This window comes from Gastrolobium bilobum, unplaced genomic scaffold (assembly GCF_033153095.1).
Source record: "Gastrolobium bilobum isolate Gb01-03AN ecotype WA unplaced genomic scaffold, APGP_CSIRO_Gbil_v1 utg8574, whole genome shotgun sequence".
In the NCBI taxonomy this organism is placed as follows: domain Eukaryota; kingdom Viridiplantae; phylum Streptophyta; class Magnoliopsida; order Fabales; family Fabaceae; genus Gastrolobium; species Gastrolobium bilobum.
This window is the reverse complement of record NW_026898963.1, coordinates 48,880-61,409: the sequence shown is the minus strand read 5'-3', so window position 1 is coordinate 61,409 and position 12,530 is coordinate 48,880. Positions and strand designations below refer to the sequence as shown.

Genomic DNA, 12,530 nt, shown 5'->3' with positions numbered 1-12,530 from the left:
TGTTGAGTCAGATTCTTGTTGAGATATTCACTTGATATCATGAGGATGTGAGAGGAGGTTGTTGACAAGATTTGAATTTTGCAACAACTTCACTCATCCCCCCTAGTGAGCGCTACATAGGGCCTTATTTGAGTGAAGAAAATCTGATTTTAATTAACTCATTCGCTCATCTCCTTGTGGGTTCCTTTTGTCAGGTTTTTCTTAAGATAGTTTTGAAATAACCTAGCCTTTTTCAAAGTAAATCCATGCGCCACTTTTGTGTCTATTCTTGCCGAATATTCATTCTTCTAAACACCTTGACCTAACCTCCTCCTTCACACATTGGGCCCATAGCTTGCCTCCATTGGTGTTTTCGTTGGTGGCCTTGAAGAAGAGTTCTTCCGTCTTGACAAAGGGTGGTGTGGATCAACATTAGAGGGCTTGCATCTTCAAGCCTCATCTTGATCATCCTCAAGTTTTGGAAAGCAAACAAGGTAACATCCATGCCCTAAAGTATGTTTCTTGATATGGTATGTGTTATTCCAATCGAAAAAGATGTTTCTTGATATGGTATGTGTTATTCCACTCAAAAAATTTTGTTTTTCCCTCTCACATGCCTCGACTTTCAAGGTCAGTTTCTTTCATACCCCTCACACTAAACACAACGAAAAAGAACGTGCAAAACACAGTTAACTCATCATCAGAATTCGAGGTGTCTGAAGAACTTGAAGAATAAAAATCTGAATAGCTCAGGTTAGAAGGCCACCAGGCAGGCAGTATCTTATAAAGTCCTATGTCTTCAAAAATGGCGTCCCACACGCCATCCCTTATAAGGCGACCATCCTCTGGGTGGTATCTACTTAAACGGTTCTCTGTGGACTCATCATACATGCGACGATGGAAAGCCCAATAGGGGGAATTTGACCATGAGACGTGCGAAGGGCAACAGAAGAAGGGCGAGGACTGAAATAATACTCTAAAGGAAGGTTTTGTCGTTGGCGATTGATGTTAGATACGGGTCGAATAAGTTGCCCAACTCCAAGATCAAAATGCAGCAAAATGCGACGTCGTGAAGTAATCCTCGGATTGCGTGAACGACCAGAAGGCCTAAAATAATTCCTCCGTGAAGAACGAAGGCTGGCCCCCTCGATTGATCCTCCTGATCGCCGTCTCCTAGACCTTGCAGACGAACGTCCGCCAGATCCGGAACTTCCCTCTCCAACCACTTCATGGCGTCCACTATGCGATTTGGAACATGACGCCTCACCGGCATACGGGATGACAAGCCCTAAAGCTCTTTCGGGAAGGAGATTTTGAATCTTCTCTTCACTAAAACCCAGAAGTTTGGGTACTTTGCCATGGGGCAATTTCTCAACCCCAGGAATCAAAGGACGACTTAGGGCGCAACTAGCAAGATATTCCCGCATTGCTGGCCCCACCACACTATCTCCCAGTGCCTCAAAGGCTTCATCAAACTCCTCTTCCTTGATTTCTACTTCCGGCTCAGGAAGTATGAGACGAGGGATGGGTTCTATAAACCTAACCATCGACGTGACAGAAAAAGGAGTAGAAGGAAACCAGAAACAAAGAAACGAAACGATGAAAGAAGAAGCACTATACCTGGGAAATTGCAGAAATTGAGAGAGAGAAAACCGGCACTATCACACGAAACTGAGGATAGGAAACAAGCAGAAGGGCAGAAGCACAACAGTGTATGATTCGTGTAAGGAAGGATCCCAACGAGGGGTTCCCCCCTTTTATATAGAAAGAAGAGGAGGAAGGTCACATACATACACGTGTAAGTCCTCCTCACTCAACCGTAAGATGACACAGTCATCGTGCAATGGGCGGTTGAGATGAGGGACAAAGTGGTCACTTCAAGAGAACAAGTCACCTATCACGTCGCATTAATGCGTTGTGCCTCATGACGCTTGGATACCTGCAATAAATGGCAATGATGGAAAAACTCATCATGACGGCTCCTCGAAAACCGAAAAGCCACCCGAGAATGCCAGAAGTGGCAGCCTTTTCTGAAACATCCTCAGCCAATCACCGCCAAACCACGAGGACGTTACAGCTGTCATCAGAAGGAACGACTCACACCCGGTACTTTCGTATCGCCAAACAAGGCGTCGTCAAGACGCCTACCTTGGCACCAACCTACACTGGTTACCAAGATCGCTGAACGACTCACGCCCAGTACTTTCGTATCGCCAAGCAAGGCGTTGTCCAATTGACTACCTTGGCACCAACCTACACTTGCTACCAAGCTGGGGGGCCTCCTATTCCGGATTGCCCAACAAGATTCAGGCCTAATAGTTAAGGCCCAGCACCTACCAAGCATCCACGTCAGCCCTACCAGCTGGGGCGACGCGTACCCCCCAATGTGGTAACTTCCCAAAGCTAAACACCAAAGTATCCCACCTAGGGACCTCAACTCCCGAAAGCGGTCGCCTAAATGCCTTAAGAGGAAACTGTCCCCCTGTGACCTATGCTGACACCGCCAGACGCAGAAGGCACAGCGCTGCTACGATGGCAGCGCCTGTCACGCCCAACACTGCCATCGGCATATGGCCCCAAGGAGAGTTGACCTTCTCCCCACCAACCTTCACCCAGTAAGCACAATCTTCCCTTATAAATAGCTCCCAAGGGCACCCCTAGAGCATCTTATGTATCGTTATACTGTCCATTTACTTAGAGTCATTTTATCACCTTAGCTATCCATTGATTACTTTGCTTGTACTTGACATCATATTCCTTAGCTTGGTATGTACCTGTGCTAAGGGTATCATCCATACATTGACTCGTCTCTAAAGAGAACATAGTGAGCTTATAGATTCCAACGGTACAGGTAAAATAAAGTTGTGAGATTCACAATTTTAAAAAAAATAAAAAATGAAAAGAAAACATGGGCACAAGATTTTTTGAATGTATAACATAAGATAATTATATTATGTGACATAATACAACTATTTCCTTAAAAAATAACACATGAATTAAAAAAAATTCTCTTTCCTCGTACAACTAGCATATTTTTTCTTCGGCTTTGATTAGCCCATCGAATAGAACCAATGACGTAACAGAGTATATCTTAAAACGGCAAAACCCAGGCCTCGATTGAAATACACCACTTTCTTGCCTCGCAAGTGATTCCACGTTTTCCCCCTTTTTTTATACCAAAAAGTTTAAGCGGAGTTAGACATCGGTATCCTACTAGGGTCAGGGAAGACCCCCCAACCTCTTTGAGGATTTCTGAGAAGGATTACATATCACCCACCAACAAAGTCCTCACATCGGTCAGCGGGATTTGAACCCACTCCCTTGAGGGGTATGGACCAAACCCTAGCCAACTGTGCCCACATTTGTTGGCCACGTTTTCCATTTTCTACCTACTGTACCAGTTCAGTAAATAAAAAACGTTGTCATGTCACTGCCATCGTCATGAGAATACTTTTAACATTACAGAAGCACTGAGTTTTCAATACATTTTTTATTCATAATATGATATATATTTTATTTTTTATCAAAATATTCTCTTATCTTATTTTAAAATAAATTATTTATTAATAATTTGATAAAAAATAAAATTCATATTATAAGTAAAAAATATATTGAAAACTCTGAAATTTTCCACCGCACCCTAAAACAAAAAGCTTCTAGTTAACATTTCACAGCAACAAAACCAACTTGACCCATTGAGCTCTTCTCTGCCATACATCACCACGTGTCGCTCTCTTAACCCAACCACACTCAAAACGGGGTACCCACGTGTCGTTTTCCCCTCTCTCTTCGCCTTCCTTTGTCCATGGGCATTCAAGATTCGCGGGAACAACAAAATCTCCAACCACGTGTCGCTTCCTGAGCTTCTCACGCATGATTGCCACGTGGACCTCTCAGAACTTCCAAACAAACCACCATAAAACAATTAAAAAAAATAAAAAAAGCCCTTAAAAATCGGTTTTCATTAGTAACATCCCAGAACTGGCTTACGTGTCACCAATCGTTTTCTTCGCCTTCTCGCATTCCGCCACGTGTCCCTCCCTAGCTCGCTTCTTTCCTCCTTTTTCTTCTCCTAGAAAATCCAAGCTCATTTTCCTGGAAAATTCAGAGTAGCATTGAAAAAATTATGGAAGTTTCAGCAGAGTTAGGGTTAGGGGAGGAAGAGCTAGAGCTAGACTTGAGATTATCCATTGGAGGTAGTTTCAGCAGAACTGATGCTAGATCCAATGGGTTTCAATCTGAACGTTCCAATCAAGAATCGAAGCGGAAGAGGAGGTTGATGATGAGAGAGTCATGTGATGAAGCGAAACAACAACAACAACGAGGAATAATGTCCAAAAGGGAGAAAACTGGTGGTGTTAGTTTCAACAATGGCCTTGTGTTTCCAACCGCATGCAGAGGTTTTCAACCGTTTTCGATTCGTGATTCGGAACAGAATGATGAAAGAGATGTTGTTGATTCGTCTTCAATATGCGCTTCTTCTGTGGTTTCAGAACACCAGAGCTCTTCTCGTGACGGTAATTTCTTTTATTATTGTGATTTAATTTCTTTGTCTTTTTAGGTTCTTATGATTGTGAATTTACGGTGTTTTAACTTTCTTCTTCAATGATAATTTTTGTGTGTGTTTATTGTAACTTTAGCTTAAGTATTTGAGCAGCAGAAACTTTAAATTCATGCATATATATTGTATGTGAAAATGTTTAAATTGAAGTCTAAAACGAAAATAAGTGTTTCTAACAGGGTTTATAGACTTGTAATCTTGCATCTCACATAGTCTTGCACATTGGTCTCAGCCCAAATTCTCACAATTGTTTTATATAGCCACATTAACAGCACCTATGAGCATGTCATTCTAAGATAGTTTTCTAAATAGCATTGTTCTTCTGGAGAGCAGAGGTTACTTTTGGAGCAGTCAATTCATTTATATTTTGATAGAGTATAGTCTAGTCAAGTTTAACAGAAAAATGTGTCCAAATTGATTACAAAAATTTCTGTTTGGATCGGCATATATTTGTATTTTGAGTAAATACCCTTTTTTTCGGTTCTTAACAAATTTTACTACGCCGCTTTAGTCCTAAAAAGGCTCTTCGTGGTCCTTAAGAAGAAATTCAAAGTGGATCCATTTTATTCTTTTTGAGGGATGGTCTTTTTTGAATTCGTGAAGGACCACGATTTCAACTAAATGGTTCCATTTTGAATTTCTTATGGACCACGAATATCCTTTTTATTTGTTAGGGACTAAAGCGGACATCGTGAACCGAAAATGGTATTTACTCTTTATTTTTTTTTAAATTATTTAAAAGAAGAAAATCAAGAAAAAATTTATATATCAGCTCAGGTTTGTTTTCATAGGTGGGGGAAGCACAGACAGGCACGACAATTCAACTCATTCTTCATCAGAAACAACTCAGCTGAGTAATTCTGATAAAGAAAATAGCATTAGAAGCCAAACTGAAGAAAGTGCTCTTTCTCATCCTGTAAAGTGCAAACATGGCAAAGTTGAAGGGAGAAACCACATTGTGAAGGAAATTCAACCGAAGATCACACCAGAGCCAACTAAACTCAAGGTGGTTCCAATTTGCAAGCCTCTGTCTGATGAAAATTCAAGCAATGATGACCCTTTGAAGGAAACCAAAACTGAAATGGGAAAAGCTCCAAAACCTCTTTCTCAATCCTCTTCTCTTCCTCGAATGCCATATGTTTCCACAACTGGAAACGGACCAAATGGAAAAACAGTTAATGGGTTTTTATACAGATGTACAAAATCAGAAGTTAGCATTGTTTGTGTCTGCCATGGAAGCACATTTTCACCTACTGAGTTTGTGCAGCATGCTGGTGGCACAGACATTTCTCAACCTCTAAGGCACATTACCGTGATTCCTTCTGCATTTGGGTGATCTTTTGGGGTTTTAAGCATTCTTCAATTATGTGGTGGAAGAATTCAATTAATTAAATGTTAGATATGTATTCAGTATTCTTTTACCAATACATAATTTTAATTTTGCTTATTGTAGTTTTTCATAAAAGTGAGGAGGAAAGGCTGATTTCAATAATTAATAAGTCTTATACAAGATTTTAATCGTTAATTTTGGTAAGATTTATTGGGTCCATTTATTAATTAATTATTAATTTACAAGAAATCTCAACTGTCTTTTTTCTCCAAAATTAATGCCATTTAACGTTATTTTAAATTAATCTCATGGTAATTTTATATTGATGTAGTTAAAATGGATGAAAATTTAAGCAAAGTTTTAAATTTTATATTTCAATAATAATTTTGTAAATTACGTATGAGAGAAATAATATTTTATTCTTAAATATATTTTCCCATTAAATTTTAAACTTTTCATTTGTTAATTTATTTTATTAAATTTTAATTAAATTTAAAAATATATATACCATACATTATATATTTATCAATTAGTTAATTAAGAAACAATTGGATTTTCGACATTTTCTAAACTATTCAATGAATAAAATTATTATATGTATCGTCATAAAAAATGTCAAGAATAATGATAAATTAAAGTGGAAATTGTGGCACATAGTATTTAAAAATAAACACTTTGATGGTATCAAATTTACATGAAGTTTTGATGATTACAAGTATCTATGATGAGTTCAAGGAACATGAAAAAAAAAACAAGAGAAGAATCAATCGGAACAAAATGAGATGAGGATTCAAGAGTTAAGCGTAAATCAAAAATCATTTGGAAGATTTCAAAGAGCCTAAATACAAATTCGAGAATGAAGTGATGATTGAAGATTCGAGAGCACAAAAATAACTCTACAGATCTGATTAGAACATATTATAGGACCTAGATTTAGTAGTAAATGTATATAATTGATTGTACTGCATGGATTCAATATGAAATTCACATTTGCATTGCATTATAGCGTGAAAGTGTACCTTAATCATACCCTATAGAACGAGCATCCTAAAATTAAACCAACAAGTAAGAAGTGCTCAAAAGTGAGGCATATATAAGGAGCCAAATAATGACTCAGATATAAGGTAGTATAGAAAAATTTCAAAACCTTCAATCACTTCCTTCAAAATTGAATTCTACATATCATGTCTCGATCTTGGAAAAACTTCAGGAAAAAAATAAAAGTTTCTTATGAAATCAAGCCCCAAATATAATTTTTTTTTTATTTCCCTTTCATATGCCTTCAATCTTTGGGAATATAAAAAGGAAATAAAATATACCATAAAGATGTCTTTTCTTAGACAATGTGTTGTATAAGAGATATATCTTCTGAAACTTGAGAGAGGGAGAGACAGACATATGTTATACATTGGGCAAGAGGCTATTTGTTATGTAATACCATTTTTGAATCTAAATAACCCAAATACCATCCATGGCAATACACTAATTTGCTATACCGTGATACCTTGTCAAAACTAGGAGTGTTAATGAGTCGAGTCGAGCCGGACTTTGGTCTTAAAAGATTAAGCCTGTGTTTAAATGTATTAGCTTGGCTTAGCCTGTTATCTATTACAAATATAATTATCGACCTGTGACCTGATTTATTTATAAAAAAAATAAAAGTCTGGTTTAACCTGTTAATATAAAATAAGATAACAAAAATTTATCGAAACAAAATATACGATTAACAACACTAATAATTACACAAAGATTCATAAATTCAATGTATATCCAATCAGCATAATATAAAAAAAAAATTCAAAAAGTCTATTTAACCAATAAAATGTGGTGAAATGGGTTGAGGAGTGAGAGAGAGAGTTATTATGAGTAGTATAAAAAATTTAAAAAAATAAAAGTTATAGGACAGCCTGAGAGGCTCTAAAGCTGAACTTTTGAATTGGAGGCTAAGGCATTTTTATTAAACGAGCTTTTATACAAGTACAAACCTAGTTTCAACAATCAATTTTAGACACGTAAGTCCAGGTCTTCACGAGCCGAGTCAAAGACCCCCGGTTCGTTTAAACCCTTAGTCAAAACTAAACATTATGAACCTAAAAACCCAAAGTGCCATATTTTGTCAAGAAACTCCAACATAGTTGAATTATATTATAATTTAGAGAATACCAATAATAAGAAAAATAAAAAACAAAAAACAAGTATGCCAGGATAGTAAAAAGTTAAAACTGATCCAGGAAATGCAAACCTATTTCATATCCACAATGCCCATTACTTAAAAAATAAACTCAAAACAAGATGATAAGCAGAACAAGAGAAATAACAACAACTTTTCCACGAACCTATTTTCCAAATATTAGTAAGTAGTGACATTAACAACATAAGCTGAGCTCAAACTACACATGCAAAAGGAAATATAAAGTAACAAAGACCATAACATATACAAATCTAAAAAGCTAATAGAAAAAAGAGAAAGAGTTTTCACAAATCAACTAATTTGAGAAAAATTTATTCATGATTTTACCTAAGGGATCCATGACCGCAGAGCTTTTAACGCATATCCTTGAAAAGGAGAAGTTCACATTATTCAAAATAGAAAAAAGAGTTACATTCACTTAACACAAATCCAAAAGGAGGAAGATTTAAAAAAATAAAAATAAAACTTACAAATGAGATGAAGTTTGAAAGAAGATGAGGTGTGGCGGCTAAAAAGATGAAAGGTGTAGGTTAAATGAGATAAAGTTTGTTAGATTAAATTATTTTTAAATATTTTTATTTTTTAGTTATTAATTCAAATGATATATTGGTGGTGAAATCGAGGCGGTGTAAAAGAGTGGTTAAAATATTCAAAATCAATATGTTCATTGGCCCTTTTTTCAAAGTGACATAAAATAACTGACTTAAAATTTGTGATTTCTTGTAGTGTCTACTTCCTTTTATGACAACCCGACTAATTAAATTGTGAATTTGGGAATTAATTAGAAATTAAAATATGTTGATTGGATAAAAAATTTAATTATGCAATTTAAGTCACTTTTCGGGGAGAAAGTTTAAATAATAAAAAATTTGGGTTAAAAAGGCAATTATGTGAGTTACATGAAACTTGAAAATAGTGTAATGAGAAACTATTTAATGATTTTGTGAATGTTAAAATATATGTTAGATGGTATAATCCTTTGATTGGAGGAGATTATAAAGGATTAATGAATAAGGGCAATTTGGTAAATGGCCAAGTTGCTATGATTGACTTTTCGTCAAAGTGATTATAAGACACTTAAAGCATATCATTAGTTGTTAAATTTCCTTCTTCATCAAGTTTTCTTCTCCATTTGACCGAGACTACATTGTTGCCTAAGCTCCAAAAACTTATCTTGAGTTAGTCTGTTTAACATTTTGGTCCTTAGATGGAAATTGCTTAAAATCACACTAGGAGCAAAACCCACCAAACAAATACCATTGAGAAGCCTTGTGTTGGAAGAAAACTTCTTTGTTTGTTTGGCACCATTTTGGAGTCTTGGAGGTAGGAAGAGTGTTTGAGTTCTTTTGAAGCTTGGAAATCACTTCTACTATCATTTAAAGGAGATCTATGGTAAGAAAACTCAACATTCTTTAAGTTTTATGAAGATTCATAATTTAGGTTTTTGGGAAAAATTATGGATTTGATATTCATGAATTTGTGATAGATTTTGATGATGGATTTAAGTTTAATTGATGGTTTAGTGTGGAACCTATTGGTTTTTAAGTGGAAGATCAATCATTGGACAACTCTATGGACCAAGACCTTGAATCTTGACTTGTCAAGTTTAGGGTAAGTTCCTAAAATGTGATTTCATGGTGAAATTATAGTTAATAGCTTGATATTTTGTGTTTGATGTGTGATTGATCCTATTTCACCTTTGAAATATGTGCTACTTGTAGGAGATTATTGTGTTGACACTTTGAGCCTAAATCAAGTATTGAGGAGATTACTTGAGCTTGAAGAAATCTTCTAAAGGAAAGGCTTCAAGAGGTAGATATTGGATCTTGGGGATTTATCTCCCTTACTGTTCCACCATGCTCCTAGGGAGTTATGGTTATGTACTGTATGATTGATTGTGTTTAAGTTGTATGGTATAATTTCATTCATATAAAGTTATTGTGTCATTGGTGAGTGCACCATTAGACAAACACTAGGGGTTAAATATGGTTATTTGACTTTTTAGTTATTTGGCCAATCGGAACATGAAGTTTCCTTTGGGATTTCATCCATTTAGGACATCCCACCAAAGTTATCATTGTGCTCTAGGAACACAGATCCAAGGTGTACTGTGGGTGCACGGATCCTAGTGTACTGAGTACACACTTACTGTAAGAACCCGCACCGTTAATTAAGGTATTTAATTAATTAATTATGTGAAAATAGGAAATGATTCCATAATTGACCCTAATAATTATTAAGAGGCTTTAATAATTATGGAAAGTGATTAAGAATGTTGAAAGTCGCTTTTCGGAAGAAAAGTGCAGATACTGGTTCTGCTAGTCGGTATAAATGCGTACCGAAAAAGTATTCCGGAAAATTAATGTAAGTGCATGATAATTACTAGAATAATATATATGACTTGTAAAACGAGTTTCAAGTCAAAATAATGAGAACTGATGCCAGAAACTAATACTGGCTATGAAAAACGCGTACCAGAAAGGTGCTTAGAAAAATATAATAAAAATATGAAAATTCTTGTAAAATTGAGTAGGTTATGAATCCAGAGTTTGGGATTAAAATGCTAAGTATAGCAATTAAAGCTAATACTGTGTGTTTTAACCCTTAAGTGGCCTATAAATACAATAGTTGGGCACAAAACCCTAGGTGTGTTTTTTGAAAGAAACTCAGCCGCTGAGTGTGGCTTCTCTTTAGAGTTTCTTGGAGTCCTAGCCTTCTTCTCTAAAGTTTCCATTTTTTTCTTCCTCTCTTCTATTGAAACACCACCCATCCATTAAAGCTTTAGTTGTGTTGAAGGAGAACCCTTTGTTGAAGATTTGGGTGCTTTCTAAACCTCTCAAGTTTTCATTTTTCTGTTCTAAAAAGAACCAAGGTAAACTTAATTATCCCCTTATGAATCCTTAATTTTGACTATAATATTTGTTATATGTTACTGTTACAATAGCTTCACTGTACGCTACCTTTTTCTATTTGCTTCCGGTTGCGTGAGTTTTTAAATTGAAAGTCTGAATCTTTTGTAGCAATCGGTCAGGCTTTGGTCCAACTTGAAAGAAAGCATATTTTAGAAATGGGTCTTTGAAAGCATTAGTTTAATATATATATATATATATATATATATATATATATATATATATATATATAGTCAAAAGCTAATAAAGAAAAGGCATGCTTATGCTTATATATTGTTACAACGAAAGCTGTGAATGAAACGGAAGTACGAAAGCTAATAAAGAAAAGGCAATGCAAGCTAATAAAGAAAAGGCATGCTTATGCTTATGCTTATGCTTATATGATTGTTACAGGGGACGTTATATATATATATATATATATATATATAAAATAATAATGATCTAAAATTAAATAAGTTAAATGGTATGTTTTAAAAAGGATCTCTGGTTCGAAATGAAAAAGAAAATAATACCCGATTTCCTTGGAATTTTAGAATATGTATATTGATACTATGATGGTCATTGAACCAGATCTGTGAGTGCATTGGATTCTATTTGTGGTGTGGACCCTTGTGATACCGAGTTCGAGTCGGAGGGGCATACGGGTACAGGTAAGCTTTCGTGTCCTCGGTTTAGCCATGTTGTGGTTCCACCATGTCCCATGGGGACATGGTATATGCATGCTGTGTTACATGCTTTTGATGTTTTGGAAATGCTGTTGAGCTATTATATGTTAGTGCCTTGTTGATATGCATGGAGGTGTTCCACCTATACGGTAAGCCTGAGTATGTAGAACATATAAGAGGGTGAGGTTGTGGGTGAGGTGCAAGCGGTGTTCCTTATACTACATGTAGGGAATAGACGTATTCCTACATTTCTCTAACCAGTAGATAGTGATTACATACATGCCATAGATATCTGTTGCACTACATAGTTTTGGAACTGATAATGATATAAATGTTTTTTGAACTTATATTGCACATGTAAGTGAGCTTGGGGTGGAAGATCCTTGAGGACCCCTTGTCTTACTGAGATTTCTAGTTTAGAGATCTCACCCCACGTTTGGGGAATGCTTATTTCAGGGTCAGGTAAAGTTGAGACCTCATGCGGCAGGAGGCCGGAGCTGAGTTAGATTGCTGTTATATTATGCTGCCATGATTGGATGCTGGATTTGTATGCTGCTTTTATGCTTATAGCTTCAGTTTATGTTTTGGAGTTTTATGTTGAGACTTGTTGTTTACTATGTTTATTTGGTGAGCATGGGGATTGTCCATGACACATAGTATTGTTATGTCTTTTTTATGTCTTGAGTCTTTTGGAGTTGTAATAATGTATCAGGATATTGTCCGGATTACGAGATGTAATACCGTGATTTAGATACACACTTTATTTATATATTGAGGTATTTCAGTTAGATGTCATTTTGCAATTTACATACAGGCGATATTTTTATGAAATTGATTAAGTAATCAACTTGGCTAAGAATAATGACGTCATAAATGAAAAGAAAAAGATATTCTG

At 35.8% G+C, this 12,530-nt stretch overlaps 1 protein-coding gene and 1 long non-coding RNA gene across 2 annotated transcripts; both read left to right on the top strand.

The window, feature by feature from the left end:
- Positions 1-4,087: 4,087 nt before the first annotated feature.
- Positions 4,088-5,973, top strand: LOC133285841 (ninja-family protein 2-like). The gene is made up of 2 exons (XM_061483133.1): positions 4,088-4,496; positions 5,332-5,973. The coding sequence occupies exons 1-2, from the start codon at positions 4,106-4,108 to the stop codon at positions 5,874-5,876; spliced, it is 936 nt and encodes a 311-aa protein (XP_061339117.1). The 5' UTR covers positions 4,088-4,105; the 3' UTR covers positions 5,877-5,973.
- A 4,766-nt stretch (positions 5,974-10,739) lies between these two features.
- Positions 10,740-12,320, top strand: LOC133285839 (uncharacterized). The gene is made up of 3 exons (XR_009748058.1): positions 10,740-10,933; positions 11,541-11,620; positions 12,092-12,320. It is a non-coding gene; the product is annotated as an uncharacterized LOC133285839 (long non-coding RNA).
- Positions 12,321-12,530: the final 210 nt, after the last annotated feature.

Bases quoted from the DNA above. Each gene is read 5' to 3' on its own strand.
- LOC133285841 (XM_061483133.1), top strand. From the start codon at position 4,106: ATGGAAGTTTCAGCAGAGTTAGGGTTAGGGGAGGAAGAGCTAGAGCTA. The intron at 4,497-5,331 runs GTAATTTCTTTT...TTGTTTTCATAG, and splicing joins CCAGAGCTCTTCTCGTGACG to GTGGGGGAAGCACAGACAGG.